Source organism: Spermophilus citellus (assembly GCF_964194105.1).
Source record: "Spermophilus citellus genome assembly, chromosome: 7".
Classification (NCBI taxonomy): Eukaryota; Metazoa; Chordata; class Mammalia; order Rodentia; family Sciuridae; genus Spermophilus; species Spermophilus citellus.
This window is the reverse complement of record NC_138188.1, coordinates 127,157,561-127,177,479: the sequence shown is the minus strand read 5'-3', so window position 1 is coordinate 127,177,479 and position 19,919 is coordinate 127,157,561. Positions and strand designations below refer to the sequence as shown.

General features: G+C 34.5%; 1 protein-coding gene across 1 annotated transcript in view; it reads left to right on the top strand.

The window, feature by feature from the left end:
* The first annotated feature begins 89 nt into the window (after window positions 1-89).
* CHMP2B (charged multivesicular body protein 2B) overlaps window positions 90-19,919 on the top strand; it is a 33,873-nt gene continuing 14,043 nt past the window's right edge. The window contains exons 1-2 of the mRNA XM_081300578.1: window positions 90-345; window positions 16,453-16,544. Of these exons, the coding sequence (XP_081156704.1) occupies window positions 312-345; window positions 16,453-16,544 (126 nt within the window). The 5' untranslated portion in view covers window positions 90-311. The remainder of the gene's footprint in view (window positions 346-16,452; window positions 16,545-19,919) is intronic.

Sequence of the window (19,919 nt, the reverse complement as noted above, 5' to 3'; positions counted from 1 at the left end):
AGTGAGGGCAGAGGCAGCGGCTTCAGAGGCGCAGTGCGCAGGCGTGCGTGCAGATTGCGCAGGCGCCGCCTAGAAGTGACTTCTCCAAAAAGTGTCTTAGTTCCCGGTCACCTGAGCTCCCCGCGACACGGCTGCGGTAGCCTCGCGGATACACGCCCTCCACGGGTCCTGCGTGGCGACCCGGCCCTTGTCCTTTTGCTCGGTCGCTCCGCCACCCCGAGCCCTCCAAAGGCCTGTCCTTTCCCTTCTTGCCTTTCCTAGTCTCGGGCCGGACCGGGCCGAGCCGGGCCGCCCGGGCGCGGTCCCCAACCATGGCGTCCCTCTTCAAGAAGAAAACTGTGGATGGTAAGTTCCAGGATGGGCTTACAGGGCCCAGCTGTGTGTTTTCCCGGCGTCTTTTAGGGTTTCCGGCTGCATTTCTGGCTGCTTTCCCTGGGGGCGGGGCTGGGTCAATATCTGCCCCACAGGTGACCGCCCTGGCTGCGTCACTTTTCTGCTTCCCCATCACCTCTGGCTCTACCTACTTCAAGCTCACCTGGACAGTCTGACTTCTGTCTCCAACACTTCCCCCACTGTTATTTACTATTTTTAGTTTTTCTGTAGCAGGGTTTTGAGCATTTTGAGGCGCAGGGTACTGCTGGCCTTTGAGTGTCATTAGACTTGGGGTGATTTGATGAATTTCTTGTTGGTGTCTTCTGCTTGTTTTTTTTTTTTCCCCCTTCAATTTAGGATAGTACTACATAAGGCATTCTAACCGTAAATCTGTGTGCTTGGATGTGGAGAGGGTTAGCCCACTCCAGTTACAAAATGAACTTGGGTCTGGACCGGTTGTCCCTTTTAAGAACACCCCTGAGTAGACATGTGAAACACATGTTACTTAATTGACTCCAGGAGAAACATAAAAGAAATACCAGGGAAGGGCCTGGGTTTAGTTTTCTTAATGGATTTTTCTCCCTGGTGATTTTGCTAACTAAAGTAAGGGATGTATTATATATTATTTTTATAGAAGTTTACATTACAAAGACTCTTCTTACTTTGTTTCATATGTTTAGCTCAATGTCATCTTAAGAAAAAATGAATGTACTGAAGTGTACAAGTTTTGAGTTCATATGCAATGACTGTAATGTATATTTATACAACACTGATTAATTAGTCTTGATATTTTCATTGACATTTGATAGGTATTAAATTCATTTAAGTTATTTAAAAATTGTTTCCCATTAAATGTTGAGACTAAGTTGTTGTTGGTTCAACCAGAGAATCACTTCTTTGTAAGGGTCTAACCCTGCCACAAAAGGAGCAGTGGCAGCTAGACAGTGATTGGTACAACCACAGTGCTCTGTCCTGACTTGGAGGTAACTCCTTCTTTCCTTTGTGTTGACTGTTCCAATGCCAGCTAAATTGTTTTGGGGAAGATAACAAAGACATCATCTTTACCCTGCTGCTCTGTCCTTCATTTCAACACATAATGCCATTTTATCCCTAATCTCTCATAAATCATAATGCACTTTTGCTTATTCTGTGATTGAAAAATATTTTTTTCAGATCATTGACTTTTTACTAATTGAAAAGTACCATTTACAATACCTGGAATAGCTACTAACTTGGTATATGATGTAGTACAACTATGTGAAATCGCTTTTTTGTGTGTATTTTTCTTGAAAATGCTTTTTAATCCTTAACAGAGCACTCTATTTTTTTTTTTTTCAGTCCTTCAGTGTCAATACTCAGTTATTGTGTAGTATTTTCAGGGCTGAAGGAGGGGAGGGTTTTTATTTTCTTATTGTTTGAGTTTTGTATATTGAGAATTTTTCTTTATTAGTGTTATGTAGTGAGAATGCTAAACAGAGGAAAAAACATTTTTTTCCTATTTGATGTTACAAAATGAATTCATTTTTAAGTTATAGAGTCCATACATCTTAGTTTTAGTTGCTTAATATCTGCAAAATATTTTTAAAAACAGATATCTTAGGTCTGTGCTTTCTGGTGCTTTTGGCAGTCTAGTGACTATTGTACTTGAAGTACAGAGGAGAGGAAAAAAGGACAATGAAGATGTGCAGTGAGGGTGTTTTACTATGTATTCATTTGCAGTTACTAAATCCTTCTAAGGAATGTTTTTGCTGAATAGGCTTATTTTCTGGGGGAAATAGTCTTAAGGACTTTTGCTAGGAACCATACCACTAAATACCTTTGTGTAAAATTCCTGAATGTAATTTGTTCATCATATATGTTTACTACAACTACCAAGCTACATACTTTATGTTTTCTTAAATTATTAATCAAATCATTTACTCACATCTCAATTATAGATTATATTTTCATTACTTTAATGCAGAGCTTTACTGATGCTTTTACTCCTTGTTTTATTAAAGGGAAGTTTTTTTGTTTGTTTAAAAGATGACAGCACTCTTAGCAGTAATGAGGCTATATATTATGAAATTTAATGTATTTTTATGCATGCCTCTAGATTCTCAGGCATGTTGATTATTGATCATAAGATCTTTTACTATATGCTGACTTTTTGTCTGTTCTAGCAGTAATGAAATTCTAATATATAAGGGAAATAGGTAACTGCTTGTGGATCTGGGGAATAATTGAATCTTTTGGTCTCTTCGGATTGGCTGGGAGAGTTACATACTATATCATTAAAGACGACTGTGCATGTAAATTAAAAAGAGAGACAACATTATAGCACTTATTACTATTCAGAGTTATGTTTAATTCATTTTTGACACAAAGATGAACAAGTGTCCTCAGTGTATACTTTCTTCCAGAAATTAATGAGAGGTGTATCTCAATGCCATTTAAGAGGAAGATTCTTTCCAATTTGAAATTACAATCAAGTATTTGACATTTTTTTAGTGACTTGTAAAATATATACACACACGTAGAGTTATTTTGTTTATCTACAATGTGCCCCGCCCCCCAGGGACTAATAGTGACCTATTTATTGAAGCTAACTACGAACCTGTAAATCAGGATTCCATAAGGACTTGTCATAAATGCACAAACATCCATGCCTTTTATTTTTTAAAATTTTTTTGACATATTATATATTTGAATCAGATGGGATTCAATTTCAATTTCTCATTTTTCTGAGTGTACAGGTTGCAGAATTACATTGGTCATGCAGTCACATATATACCCACAGCAATAATAATGCCTATTTTATTCTGCTGTCCTTCCATTCCCTCCTTCCCTTCCCCTCCCCTCCCATCACCACTCTCTACCCAAACTAATGTGACCTACTTCTTTTTTTTCCCCCTCACATCCTCAAACCTGAATTCTGTATAATGAAGAGTGTCTCCTTCCCTCTTACATGCAATTCCCCTTCTCCCTGCCTTTCCCTCCCACCTCTTTTCCCTATCTAGAGGTAATTTTCTTCTCATGCTTTTCCTCCCTACTCCATTTTGAGTCACCTCCCTTATATCAGAGAAGACATTCGGCATTTGTTTTTTAGGGATTGGCTAACTTCACTTAGCATAATCTGCTCTAATGCCATCCATTTGCCTGCAAACGCCATGATCTTATTATTTTTTAGTGCTGAGTAATATTCCCTTGTGTATAAATGCCACATTTTTTTATCCATCCATCCATTGAAGGACATCTAGGTTGGCTCCACAGTCTAGCTATTGTGAATTGTGCTGCTATAAACATTGATGTGGCTGTGTCCCTGTAGTATGCCGTTTTTAGGTCCTTTGAGTAAAGTTCGAGAAGAGGAATAGCTGAGTCAAATGGTGGTTCCATTCCCAGTTTTCCAAGGAATCTCCATACTGTTTTCCAAATTGGCTGCACCAATTTGCAGTCCCACCAGTAATGTATGAGTGTACCTTTTTCCCTGCATCCTTGCCAGCTCTTGTTGTTTGACTTCATAATGGCTGCCATTCTTACTGGAGGAGTAGTTTTAATTTGCATTTCTCTGATTGCTAGAGATGGTGAGCATTTTTTTTTGTGTGTGTATTTGTTGATTGATTGTATATCCTCTTCTGAGAAGTATCTGTTCAGGTCCTTGGCCCATTTGTTGATTGGGCCATTTGTTTTTTTGTTGTTTAACTTTTTGAGTTCTTTTTATATCCAAGAGATTAGAGCTCTATCTGATGCAACTATGCCTTTTAAAAGGGACAGACATTTCCTGGGGCTGAAGGTGTAGCTTGGGGTAGAGCATTAGAAAGGCCATGGATTGGATCCTCAGCACTGTTAAAAACAAAACAAAACAAAACAAAACAGTGAATTTCTTTAATCACTTTATAATTTTTATCTGGTATGTTCAATAAAGACAAACTTGAGGTCCTATTCTAAGACAGTACTATGCTAACAATTTTGCATACATTATCTTATTTAATTCTCATAAAGCCTATAAGTACCACTATTATTCTCATTATATAGATGAGGAATTAAGAGGAAAGGAACCACCTTGCCCCAAATTATAAAGACACAAAGTAGAAGAGCTAGGACCTCTTCATTTACCTAGATTATCAGTGACTTCTAGGTCATCAATTCCAGTGACTACTTATTTTAATGATAATCTCTTGGGCCTGTGTTTTATATTTGATCCTGATAATAATTTCTTCTTGGAAAGTCTCCCTTTTGGCTTCCATGGCTAAAACATTTTCCTAATTTGCCTCTGACCACTACTTTTTCTTTTTCCAGGTTTTCTTTTTTATTTGTTAAACCTGAGCATTAAATATTAGTGGGTTTTGTTGTTGCTGTTTCATCTTGGGCTCTCACTGTTCTAACAGTGCATGCTATCTTTGCATGATGCACTGTCCACTCATATCTTAGTTATAAATTAAGTGCTAATGTATTCCAAAAGTGTATTTCTAGATACAAATACCTAGAATTTTTATTTCTCGGAGCAGTATGTCCAACAATTTGCTGAATATCTGCAAATAGATGTCTCAAAGCATCTCTAGTTAGAGATCCCAAGCAGAACTTTTCATCTTATTTAAATTGGTTCCTTCCCAAAGTGGAATGGTGGCATATGCCTGTAATCCCAAGTGACTTGGGAGGTGGAGGCAAGAGGATTGTAAGTTTGAGGCCAACTTCAGCAATTTAGTAAGAACCTGTCTCAAAAATTAAAAAACTGGAGATGTAGTTTAGTGGAATGCTCCCCTGGGTCTAATCCCCAATGGTGGGGAAAATCACTTTCTTCCCAGGGTTTTCTTCCTCCAGTGTGAGCAGTATTTGATTTTTGCCCTCTACTTTCAGCTAATTACCCAGTTACTAACTACCAAATCCTGCTGTTTCTTTTCCTCTTGAGTATTTGATACTTATAAATGTGTGGGTCTGCAACTCTTTGCTCTAGTTCAGATCCTACTTATCTTGCAATTTACTGTATCACCTTTCTTCTTTTCTTTTCTGAAGCTTCATAACCCTTAAATTCTTTACCTACAAAATTGGTTGTGTAATCAGCAGTCCTGAAACCTAAATCTGACTGTGCTACTCCTCAAAAATACTATTTAATTTCTGGCACCAATAAATCAAGTGTGAACTCTTTGATTATGGATGCATGGCTCTCCTTGATCTAGTTGTTGCCTTTCTTTCTAGCCATGGCTCTGGCCACTTTTTTCTCCAGCAGTAATGCTATTATCAGTATACTGTATATCATACTCTTTCTTATTCTGACATATTTTTTGCTTATAGTGCCCATATTCCTAGATTTTTTTCCCCTTCCTCTACCCAGCTGAACCATCTGAGGCAAAAACCTTCTCCAGAACGTATTCTATAATGTTACTTCAGATTGTGTTAGATAAGGTACTCCTTTTGGTTAGTAAATACTATTATTTTAATGGTGTGGTCTATTCTCTAAATTGTAAATTACTGTAGAGATATTTTAAAATCTGCTGAAGATTCTCTAAAACCAACGTGGAATACAGGGAAGGCCTAAAATAAGCATAATGCACTTTCAGGAATGCTGAAAAAATCTACTTTGTTTCTAGTGAATGCAAATGAGAAAAGAGATGCTAAACAATGGGAACATGAGAAGTGTTTTCCATATTTAGAGCTTACTATTCTATACATTCACATTATTGGCACCCTCTCTGAGCCTTGGTGCAGGTTTAGAGATACTTTGAGAAATGTTACACACAGTAGAGGAGCAAAACTGTTGGGGTTTGGTCTCACTGGAGTGATATCAGTATAGGCTAGCTGTCCAAGAACAGTCTGTGTTTTGACTAAATTGGAACAAATGTCCTGTCAAGAAGTCAGTTGTGGTACCACATTGATGATGAGAGTAAATAAAATCTACCAGCCATACACACTGAATTACCGTAAGAAACATGTCCTCCTTCTTCCAGAATAAAAGCATTCTTATGGTGGCATCTACAGTATCTTCCCTAGAATGCCATATGTCCCCTTAGTGCTTATTATTCTGAATGTTTAAAAACTCATATTTTACTTTCTATTTGCTCCTTCATTCTTGGCACACCGAAGAAAAATAATTGAATGTAGGACTGAGGAGCACAGTATGCTCTTTAGAGCATTTTTCTTAGTAAAAGTTCTCTATACGATTAGAACAGATAATCCTGTAGAAAAATTTTTTTCCTCAGTATTTCTCCATTCCTCTCATGACTCCTAAGACCAAATTAGACTCAGCAGTTTTCTGGTACATGCCCATCTCAGAACTTTTCTTCAACTCTTGAAAACACTAAAATTTTAATAATAATAATGATAATAAATTTGTGTGACTGAATTTCTCAAGGTTTGAATGACTTTTGAGATTCATTGGTCAGACAAAATCAAATAGAATGTTGTTTTCTTTTCCTATTATGCTTCCAAAGGCTTTAGTCTCCCATTTTCTCTTTAGTATTCCACTTCTTTCTTCTAGGCACGTTCTGCCTTTTTGCACCTTTAACCTATTTTATCTGAACTAACACTCAGGGTTTTTCTTCTGTCCATAGTTCTAACTGGAGTTTGTCTAATGTTAATACCAGTACCACAATACTCACTATTCCCAATGATGCCAGCTGTTACAGAGTTTATAGGTAAAGTCTAAAGTAGAAACTTCCCAGAAAGCAGGATATAGGAATATTTTAAGTGCTGTTTTATTCATGTGTTGGCTAGAATCAGGATAACTGATAGGCAATAAAATTGTAAAGATAAAATGATTTTTCACAAAGAAATACATTTAAAAGTAGAAAATATGACTTACTAGTTTTTTTTTTAATCCATTGTGTCCTTATAGTAAATCACATTACAGAATTCAGTAGAACAAATGCTATCTACTAAACCAGGTTGAATCCCCATGAATACTGTGATCTCCCTGATGTGCCTCAGCACTCCTGAGACAGCAATCCTGAACTGTCCTGCAAACTTGAGACAGGCCTCTTCCCTTGTCCCCAAAGAAAGGTACTTCAACCTGTATGACTTTCAAGTTAATGAATGTTCCTATTATAGTTAATAATTGCTTTTTATTTTAATTCTCAAATGTGCAAATTTTATGTGAATGAGCAAGGTACAGGGAAGTAAGCCAAAATTCAAGTTGGGGTTTGGCTTATTTTGTTTTGGTTAAATCTTTTGACCTTAAACAAGTAAACCCAAATGACTTATTAGAATTGAAGAAGGCAGAAAGAGTTTTCAGTGTATCTTTTAAAGTCCCAAACTTAAGTCTTTGATGTTGTCACATCTATTTCATTGATAAAAAAGAGCCTGAAAATCTTGAGGTACACATGATCCCTGAGCTGGCCTGGGTGAACTTTCCCTAAGTGGTGTTCTTGGCATAGGCCAGAAAAGCGTGGTGGGTGGGGCTGTTTCCAGGACCTTATTAATCTCACTGAGTGAAAGGTAATGGAGAGAACATGCTGTAACAGACCTATATACCTTAAGCATTTTCACATTTGAAAGTTTTCTATTATCACATATTCTGAAGTATTTCTCAATAGCCCCACAAGGTAGATGAAGTGTTAAAGTTTTTTAAAAAAGTTCAGGCTTTTTTTTTTTTTTTTTTTTTTTTGCATAAAGAAAGAAGCAGAGTGTGGACAGGAACCATATATTCTATCTATCTCCTAGGTATCAATAGTACCTGTACATGTTTCTGTGATTGTCTTGATGGAGATCATATTATCGGACCTAAGTTCAGCTGCTCACTGCTTGAAAGCCAATACTTAGGACATGAGAGATGATGAGAATGAATCAGTTTCGTTCAGGCATGGCCTGATAAGATAGAGAGACTATGGTCCATCAATGCTCCATTTTGGGGAACTCAGGTAAGTGAAAGGGGTTTTATAGGGAGAAGTGAAGGGAACTAAGACAGTGAACAGGAAGGCTGCATGCTGAACAGAATCTTCATCATCCAAGACATGTCTTCTTTTTTCTGAGGCCTAACTTGAACATCACAATTGATCTTGATTCCTGGGACTAGTTACTGTGTTTTCCTTAAACAGATATGTTGCCTCACCACAATTTATGTGCTTTGTGTTAGTCTATACATAGGATTGAAAAACAAGGAGAGGCATTAAACATTGAGATGTTATCTGAAGGTCATCAGATATATTGGGTTCTGTACATGGAAATGAAAGTTAGTTAACATCTTAGAGATTAGCTGGTTAGTTATGTGATCCATGTTTCTGTTGTAGAAAGACATCTTTTCATAGTTCAGGTTTTACTGCTGTTAAATTATGAGTCATCTTTCTTGATAATCAGTAGATTTTATTTTTCTGTTTAAAGGAACATGTTAAATGTGCTTTTTAGATCAGTCCTTTTACATTTCATTGTAACTGTACTCTCTTAGAATATGAAGTATAATATATTGAGATAGTAGTTAACATCAAGTAAAAAATGGGAGTACTGACAAACATCTAAATAAATATGTTATCAAACCACTCTTAGAATCTTTGAAATAAGAGTTTATTGGACCTTACACATCCTGAAACAAGTTGCCACCACATCCAGCATCAATTATAGAGAACAGGTGGCAGAATGTCTACTGGACCTCTAACGAAGAGTAATTTTATAATGAAAATTTGGGGAATTAGCAGATGTTTTTATATTGACTTGCAATAAGAGAGTTGGAATAATGTGAGTTGGGGAAAGCTTTGGAATAAGAAGACAGATAAGAAGAAATAATTGTTGCTTTTGGGTTGGTTGTGATGGTAAATAGAATGTGGTGATGCTTAGGGAATAATGATAGAATTTTCGATATAAGGTTCTAACATACATTCAGGATTGTGAAGTAGGTTTTTGTTATTTTGTTGTTGATTAACTTCCCCCATCTCTCCTCATCTCCATCCTCTGGCCCTTGTAATTAAATTTAGGGGATCTCTTCTTATATGTATTTCTTGCTTTTGAAGAATTTGTAGCCTTGTGATGATATGAAACCTAAAAAGAAATAAATCTAGTGGAAAAGAAATCTGGCTTTAAAAAACATTAAATATGTCTCTACTTTTTTCATTTTATCCATTCTGAATTATCTAGAAGCCAAATCATTAAATGTATGTTTAACATAGTGGCTGCTTAAGAAAAATTGAAGAGCAGTTTATTTGTTTTAGTCTATTCCTATTGTTTCCCTATGAAAAGATGTTTTACTCTCATTTTCTACTTACCATAATATGTTTTAAAGTGTTATAATCATAACACTATGTAACATTAGATGCTCTGAGTTTATAGCTTGGAACTGTTTAAATATTAATAGGTCTATTAACAAGTGTGAGACTGTGGAATATACAGTAGTTAATTTTCTTTATTTTTCCTTTTATGATATATAGTGATAGTTAATGTACATGTAGTTATATAAAACTAAGAAAATTAAAATCACACTGTTATTAAATTTCATGTTTGTTTTTGTCATAACACTTTCTTTTTTTCAATAAAGATGGCTATACCAATCTAAACCCTTGATGATTGGAAAACTAGGTGTCCAATAATATATTTTAATTCTGACACTAATTATCCAGAGTTAGAGTAGACCTTGTAGAGCAAGGACTCAGTCTAACAGGACTGCCCCATCCCAGATGCCACTTGCAACTCCTAGGTTGCCTGCCACTCATGCTTCTTTCTGACCAGATGTTCCCACAGCTTACTCTCCAGGGTTGATAATTTGATAGGACCGCTCTCAGAACTCAGGAAAGTGCTTTATTTACAAATACTGGTTTATTGTAAAGAATATCACTCAGCAACAGTCATATGGAAGATACATAGAACTAAAGGAGAAATGCAGAGCTTCCGTGCCCACTCTGAGTGTGCCACCTTCCCGTCACATAAATGTGTTCACTGCTGTTAGGAAGCTCTGAATCTCTTTGGCATTTTATATCCAAGTCTCTGAAATCCTTCCACCCTTAAGGTACAGGGAGGGAAAGGGGCTGAAAATCAAATGTTTGATGTTTCTGGTGTCTAGCCCCATCTTTATCCCACTTCCTCCTCCAATCCACACATACAATAGCATACTCATATGTGGTAGAAAGGAGCTTATTCTGAAAGATAAAAAGGATTTGTTATCATTTAGAATATCCCAAGGGTTTTAGGCCCTTTGTGTCAGGAATCCATAATAAAAACCAAATTTATACTTTTGATTTTACTAATCTAGTGATTAAACAATGTGTATTGATAGAATTTTAAATCTTAGCAATCAAGGCTTTATCAGCTGTGTACACCTATGTCAATTATCTGACCATAGTTAACTTGTCAGTATAGTGACTTTGCTTTCCTGGGTAGTATTGTTGTGGCTGAAGACCATAATCACTAACACTGCGCTGTCACTTTCTCTTACCAGGTGAGTTTGGGAGACTTTGGTAACACAAAGGGGTTGTACTTCATATTTGTAATTTTAGTTTTAAGTTTAGAGCACATTTTCTATCAAAATAGTGGGTAAAGTGGTAAATGTCTTCATACCAACCTGTTGGCAATGGCAAGGTAGGAAGCTTGGTCCAGAAGCAGTGAATTAGGTGTGTTTGAGTTGAGGATGAAGAGGCTGATAATTGCTTTGAAAGGGGAAGAGTTTTTCTTCATTGTTTGTTTGTCGATCATAGATGTTTGAGGAAAGAGATTTTGATTTATGGGCTAAATTATGTTCTCCACTTTCAAATGTATGATGAAGGTCTGATTTCAAGTGTGGCTGTATTTGGAAATAGGATCTTTAAAGAGGTAACTAAAAGTAAGTGAGGTCATAAGGGTGGGGTCTGGATTGAACTTGACTGGTCTGATGAGAAGAGGAATAGACATCAGAAAAGGCACACACAGAAAAAAGACCATGTTTGGACACAGCAAGTAGGTGATCACAATGGCCCAGGAGAAAGCAAACCTAATGGCACTTGATTTTGTACTTCAGTTCTCCAAAACTGTGAGAAATATCTTTTGTTTAAGCCTCTAGTTTGTGATATTTTGTTCTGATAGTGCTGGGGTCAAAAGACAAAACCACAACAAACTTAAAGATCTTAATTGACTTTATCTGTGATTCTAGATTGGGTTTCTAGATTATGATTCTAGATTGGGATTCTAGATTTCAGTCTATGGAATTTTATGAATAGAATTTCATAGATTGGTCATTTCAGAGTTACTTTCCTAGTTAGGCAGGGACAGAGAGATAAATAATAATCTGATAATAAATAATTAACATCAGTTACTTCAGATACCTTTTTGAAGTTTAAACTTAGAGAACTTCATTGAAACTAACTTTGGAAGTCTGGCTTTTGTCTCCTGATTTCTTAGAAAGTCAGCTAACACTTTACATTTAATGACATGAAAAATGTAGTAAGAGTAAGTCTGTTTTGATTTTTAGTGGTCTTTTGGGACCTAGTACAGGAACTTCATCGAAAGCAATGACCTCCTGTAATTTTTATTTAACTCTAGTAACTAATACATTCTGTTATTTTTACATTAGAATCCAAACCAATGCTCCATGAAACAGTAATATCTAGGAAATGTTAATAGATATTTCTTAAAAGGGATTCTTGGTTTAGTAAATTTGACAAATAATCTATAATATATTTTCCTCTTAAAGACTTGCAATGTGTATTTACATATTAAACATACAGTATCTTGAAGCAAATAATTTTTTTTTCAATTTCAACATTTCCCAAATATTTGTCTACATAACATCTTCTCTCTCTCTTTTAAATAAGAAGTGTTTTCCATCAAGTCCTAGTCATTTTAGGAGAAGAAAGTTAGTAGCAGGAGAAAAAGCCCCCACTTTCTACATCTTCACTGTAGAGATACTATTGAAAAAAAATCCAGGAATTATACCAAAATATGGCACTAAAGAATGCTGATTATTTTAAATTAAAAGAACTTAATGGCAAACACTGGAAGAAGCTGTCTTCTTGTCTACTTATAGTCTGAACCCCCAAGGAAGAAAACAGCTACCTCCGTATCTTTTCCCTGAGCTGCCATTAATTAAACTCACACCATAGAAAAAGAAACCAGAGATTGTTGACATACTTAGTCACATACCATCATCCTCTGTTGCATTCATTTACATATTATGAGGTGTTCTGCATGCCAACTACACTTTTTCCCAGTCCGTGTATTTCCCTAGAAGTCATTTATTCGTCCCTTGACATTCCCTGTCCTCCACTTCCACAAAGAGGTATATAAATTTCTACATAGTGGGTAATAATAATTCAGATAGTTTCGAGCTGGTAGGTAACCATACTTCTGTAAATCCCCTCCTCCATGAATTTTGTGTTTGTATGTGTGTTAAAAAAATGTATGCTTTTTCTCCTGTTTAATTTTTGTCAGTTTATTCCAGTGACTCTTCAGAGAGTGGAGATTTCCCTTCACACACATGTGTTTCTATATGTAATCCCTGCACATGTGTTTCTATATGCAACCAACATCAAGAATGGGACCCAGTAAATCTTGAGCAGTAGAGGCCCACCCTATAATCTAATGGAGAAATAGGGTCAACAAAAGAGAGAAAATAGATTTCTTATAGATAAGATATAAGAGTTTTGGCATCTTATTTTAAATTTTATTCCAAAAGCCCTTGTAGTTGACTGGTTTATATCAACAATTTAACCATAATAACTATTAATGTAACTACTAGTTACATATTATACTAAAAAAAGGATGAGTGCTGGCTTATTTTAGTTGTGTTAAAGGTAAAATTCATATAACATTAACTATTTTAAACTGGAAAGTTCAGTGACTTTCAGTACATTCACAGTGGTGTGTTGACTACAATATATAGATCCAAGACATTGCTGTTACCTCACAGTAAACACATTAAGTAGTGACTCAAATTTCTCCCTTCTTCCCACTCTCTGACAACTACCAACCTGCTTGACTTTATGGATTTATCTACTCTGGCTATGTGGTTTAAGTGGAATCATAGGTTGTGATCTTTTTTATCTGGCCTCTTTTACTTACCATAATGTTTTTGAGGTGCATCCATATTGTAGTACATTTCATTACTTCATTTCTTTTGACAGTTGAATAATATTCTGTTGAATACAGTTTGTTTATTTGTTCAGCTCTTCATGGACCTTTGGATTGTTTCCACCTTTATATATGAATAGTGCTGTAAACATTCATGAAGAAGTGTTTGAGTTTCTGTGTCAATTTTTAAAATTTATTTTAGCTGATACATATGAATATAAATATTATACAAATTAATGGAGTAACATGTAATATTTTGGTACATGTACACATTAGATCAGGGAAAACATGTCTGTCTTCTTACTTACGATTTCTTCATGGTGAACACTTTCAAAATCCTTTCTTAAGAGATTTTTGAAATGTATAGTATATTGTTTCCTGTAGTTAATTACCCTATTATGTACTAGCATATCATAACTTCTTGCTTCTAACCTTAACTTAGTGCCCACTGATCAGCTTTTCCCCCATCTCTTCTTTCCTCCTTTACTCCCCAGCCTCTGATAATCACCACACTACCCTCAACTTTAATGAGAACAACTTTTCTAGATTCTACATACAGGTGAGATCATGTAGGACTCGTCTTTTTAATACTGGCTTATTTCACTAAGTGTAATAATTTCTGTTTCCATCCATACTGATGCAAATGACAGGCTTTCATTATTTTGTGGCTGAATATTATTTCATTGTGTTTGTGCCATATTTTCTTTATTCATTGATCAGTTGATGACACTTAGGTTGTTTTCATTTCTTCGCTGTTGTATGTTATTTACTTTTTGTGTGAGTACTCCAAGAACATGGTAATATAGATGTCCCTTTCACATGGTGATTTCATTTCTTTTGGATGTATACCTAGTAGTGAGACTGCTGGATCATGTGGGTCAGCTTTTATTCTTTAATGGAACCTCCATATTGTTTTCCATAATGGCTGTACTAATTTATATCCCCACTGAGGGTGTGTGAGTTTCCTTTTTCTTCACATCCTCATAGATACTTATCTTTAGTCATTTTAATAGTAGCCATTTTCATTAGGGTGAGGTAATATTTCATTATGATTTAAATTTACATTTTCCTGATAATTAATGATGTTGAGCATTTTTTTTTTCATATACCATGTTCTTTCGAGAAGTGTCTATTAGGTCTGTTGTGCATTTTTAAATCATGTTATTTTTATTCTTTTGCTTTTTTGCTCTTGAGTTCTTTGGAGTTCTTGTGTGTTCAGGATATAAATCTCTTGTCAGATATATAATTTGGAAATATTTTTCCAGTTCTATAGGCAGTCTTCATTCTGTTGCTTGTTTCTCTGTGCATAAGCATTTTGGTTTGATATAATCCCATTTGTCTATATTTGCTTTTGTTTTCTGTGCTTTTAAGCTCTCCTGTTTAAATTCTTTGGGGTAAATATGTAGGAGTGGAATTTCTCTATTATAGGTTATTCTTAGTTTTAATCTTTAAGGATAACCACACTCTTATCCACAGCAGCCAGATCTTTTTACATTCTTACCACGAGCACACAAGGGGTCCAGGCAACACATCTTTATGGACAGTTTGTTCTCCTTTTTTTTTTTTTTTTAATTATAACCATTCGAGTGGATGTGAAGTGGCTCCTCATTTCCCTAATGACAAATGATGTTTTAGATCTTTTTTATGTGTTTGTTGACTCTTTGTATTTTCTTTGCGAAAATGTCTATTCAAGCCCTTGTCCCTTTTATATTTGGGTTGTCTTTTGTTCTTGAGTTATACAAATTGTTTATATATCCCAAGTACCAGATTCTTATCAAATATGTGTTTTTCACTCATTTTCTCTCAATCTACAGGTCATCTTTTCACTTGATAATGTACTTTTTGAGGCACAATACATTCATTTTTATTTAGTCCAATTTATAAGTTTTTTTTTCTTTCATTAAAAGCTTATGCTTTTAATGTCATATTTGAGAACTCATTGCCAATTCTACGAAGACATGAAAATTTACATCAGTGTAGTCTAAGAATTTTATGACTTTAGCTTTGATATTTGGGTTGTTGATCTTTTTTGAGTTAATTTTTGTACATGGTGTGGGGTGTTCTTTACCATGTGGATGACCAGTTATGTCATTTTAAGAGACTGTTCTTTTGTTGTTTTTGTTATTTTTAATATATCTCTATTGAAAAGATGCTCCAGTGAAGTGGATAATATCACTGGTTCAAGAGACAGAATGCTTTGAGTCCAAATGTGATGTCATCACTTTTACCACCTATGGGATGTTGGCAAGTTATTTAACTTTCCTAACACTCAATTTGTTATATATAAAATAATGCAAAAATCAACTCTATAACATTTTGAACATCAGATTTGTAATATGAGTGAAACACTTAATAAGATTCCTGACAATAAGAAATCAATGTTGGCAAAATTAACAGTGACATTGTGTTCCTTTTAAGATATTGCTGTTATATAACCCAGATATAGCACATCAATCCTAGGTTATATGTCAATTTTACCAAAAGTGGAAATAAAGAATCCAAATGTATTGAGGTAAGTTAAAAAGAGATTATGATTGAGTGGACACATACAGTATATCAGGGCATTTTGTGAATTATTTACTCCTTAAAACAATCCCTATTTTATTAACAAAATGAAAGTTTTAGAGTGTTAGCTAAATTTGCCAAGATATAATTAATTGTGTAATAAAGTGATAGAGGTGTGATGCAAATCCACATCTGCCTCATTAAAAGGTTTCATTATTTTGTGACTTACTGTAGGAAAAAAAAAGGCAATAAAATATGAGACATGCCTTTCTTTCTGAAATTCCTATAGCACTGGAGTAGGAGAGATGCTTTGTGTGTGTGTGATATGTATCTACCATATAAAATCATGTACTAATTAAAAAAGGGAATAGTTCATTTTGATGTAATATGTACTTGTGGTTAAACCTCAGACTATCATATTTCCATTTATCTTCTGTCAATTCTTTATAATCAGTATTTATAATCCATGGTTTACTATTTCAGTAATTTTTAGTGTATTAAATTGAAGGAAAAAATTTCTAACATCTAGTAAAGCAAGGCTTTTTTTTTCCTATTACAATTTCTTAGTCCAGTATTTTAACGAAGTAAATTGTATAATGATAAATTCGCTTTTTGTGTGTGTGTGTGTGCTTCTCATAGATGTAATAAAGGAACAGAATCGTGAGTTACGAGGTACACAGAGGGCTATAATCAGAGATCGAGCAGCTTTAGAGAAGCAGGAAAAACAGCTGGTAAGTAGAACATTAAATTTCAGTTTAACTTTTCAAACAAATTTGGAAATTGGTGTCAGAATCATTAGCTAACCAGGAAAAAAGCACATGGCAGGTGGTAAGTGATTTACTTCACTTAGAAATAATCAATAAAAAATTAAAATAAATAAATAAATAAATAAATAAATAAATAAATAAAAAGAAATGACATTTAATGCTTTCCTGCATTTTCTGCTTACGTTCATTATGTTCTGCTTTCATCACAATTCTGTGTATTCTTCTGAATATAGAATCAGATTATTCCTCAGTTTGTGAAAATCAAAAAATGCTTCTCAAATAGAATTACCTTCTTTTTAGTTAACTGCAAAGATAAAATTGTCACAAAAAAACAAGAGAGTTATAGAAAAGTTAAATTAATTCAGAGGTGTCTTATGATATTTTAAAGATCACTGTGTTTGTGGCAGTGAATAACATTTTTTATAAATTACATCTATATTATTGATGTTTCTAAATGTATATTGCTTCAGATGTTTTTCTATAAAGCAGTTTTATTGAGAGTATAATTGACATGCAATAAACTGTACATATTTAAAAGGTACAGTTTGATATGTTTTGATATAAGTATTAACACCTGAAAACATTACTGCAGTTTATGTAATGAACAGAGCCATTGTCCTCAAAAGTTTTCTTATACCTTTTGAAATACCTTTTGCACATCCCTCCCTCTCTTTCCTCAGTGAGGCAAATACTGATTTGTCACAGTAGATTAATTTATTTTTCTAAAAATTTATAAAAATGGAATCCTATCTGAACTCTTATGGCTATTTTCAGCATAATCGTTTTGAAGGATTAATATTGTTACATGTATCAGAATTAATTATTTGTTATTCATGAGTGTTAATCCATTATGTGGATATTTTTCAGTTTGTATATCCATTTGTTGGCCTATGGACATTTGAGGTTTTCCCGGGTTTTAGGTTGTTTTGAATAAAGTTGCTATATACAGTCAAATGAAGTTTTGTGTAAATATTTATTTTCATGGGGATTTTCTAAGAATGAGTTTTTACTGGGTCATATGATAAATATATGTTTAACTATTTTGCAAAGTACCTCTAATATTTTCTCTTTCCATTAACAGTGTAGGAGAATCACAATTTTCTGGTAGGAACGCATTTCCTAATTCACAAATGATGCTCAGAATCTTTTTATGTACTTTTTTATCATATATTTATCTTTGTGAAAGCTCCTATTCAAGTAGTTTATTTTACCCATGTTTTTTCATCTAGGTGTTTTCTTATTATTCAATTGTGGTAGTTCTCTATATATTGTGGATATAAATGCTTTATTCAATGCGTATTTTGGAAATAAGTTTCTGGTCTTTTACTTCATTTTCCTGTATGTTTGGGGGGAACCAAAGTATTTTATTATTATTTTCTTCTTTGACTAGTGCTTCTAGTGTCTTATGAAATCTTTGCCTAACCCAAAGGCACTAATACTTTCTCTCATGTGTCCCTTAGAATTATCATAGTTTTAGTTTTTACATTTAAAACTGGGAACCATTGAATTAAACTTCATCTTGGTGTCAAATAAGGTTCAAGGTTTTTTGTTTTTGTTTTTTTGCATGTGCAACTTGAGTTGTTCCAACATGATTTGTTCCTGAAATCTTTCCCTTATCATTTTTATTGAAAATCATGTCCAAGCATGTAGGGGCATCTCAGGGCTCTATGCTGTTTCATTGAACTATCTGACTATATGTAAGTCAATACCACACTGTTTTTACTAATATTTTTGATGGTAAGTTTTCAAGTTTAACAATGTTAATCATTCGACTTTGTATTTCTTTTTTACATAATTGTTTAGGCTATTTTAGGTGCTTATATTTCCATATGAACTTTAGAGTAAACCTGCCAACCACAAAAACAATTAGATTTTGATTGGAATTACATTAAATATGTAAACCCTTGGGAAGAATTAACATTTTGACAATAATAAGTCTTCCAATCCATGAATATTTTATGTCTGCATTTATTTAAATCTTTAGTTTTTCTCAGCAGTGGTTTGTACTGTTAAGTATAGGTTTTGTACTTCATTTTTCATATTTATCCCTAAATATCTCAGTGTTTGCTAAATTTTAATTTTTTATCATTTTTAAGAACAAATTTAATTTCTGACATTTTTCACTAGTATATATACAGACACATTAAATTGTTGTGTGTTCGTTTTGAATCCCATAGCCTTCCTGAGCTCATTTATTCTTGTAGCCCTTTTGTAGATTTCATTTTATTTCCAGTGGTATTTTTTAAAAATTTATTTATTTTAATTAGGCATATACAACAGCAGAATGCTGTTGATTATACACAGAATGCTGATTCATTGTACATAGTTGCAGCACAATTTTTCATTTCTGTTTGTACACAATGTAGCATCACATCATATGTGCAGTCATACATGTACCTATGGTAATAATGTACATCACATTTCACCATCTTTCCTGCCCCCATAGCCCTCACCTCTTCTTCGTCCCCTTTGCCCAATCAAAGTTCCTCCATTTTTCCTATGCCCTCCCCCATTATGGATCAGCATCCACTGATCCATCTCTCATCAGAGAGAACATTCGGCCTTTGGATTTTTGGGATTGGCTTACTTCACTTAGCATGATATTCTCCAGTTCTGTCTACTTACCTGTAAATGCCATAATTTTATTCTCCACTTTCTTTATCCATTTATTTATTGAAGGGTATCTAGGTTGCTTCCACAGTTTACCTATTGTGAATTTAGCTGTTATAAGCATTGATGTGGTTGCATTACTCTAGTATGCTGATTTTAAGTCCTTTGGGTATAGACCAAGGGATAACTGGATCAAATGATGGTTCCATTCCAAGTTTTCTAAGGAATTTCCATACTGTTTTCCAGAGTGGCTACACCAATTTGCAGTCCCACTAGCAACATATGAGTGAGCCTTTTCCCTCCACATCTTCAGCAACACTTATTGTTATAATTCTTGACATAACTATCATTTTGACTGGGGTATAAAATCTTAAGAGTAGTTTTGATTTGCATTTCTCTATTACTAGAGATGTTGAACATTTTTTCATATATTTGTTGATCAATTTGTATATCTTCTTCTGAGAAGTGTCTGTTCAGCTCATTAGCCCATTTATTGATTAGGTTGTTTTTTTTTTTTTTTGGTGTTAAGTTTTTTGAGTTCTTTATATATCCTGGAATGCCGCAGTCTGGCTGGGCACAATTCAGGAGCCACTTGTCAAAAGAAACGAACTTTATTTTTAGAACACACACACCACACCACACAGCTCCTCAGGAAAAACCCTCAGAGACCAACTGCCACCACTAGCTTCCCACAAGCCTCTCAACCTCCGCCCCCTCCTCCTACTCTTG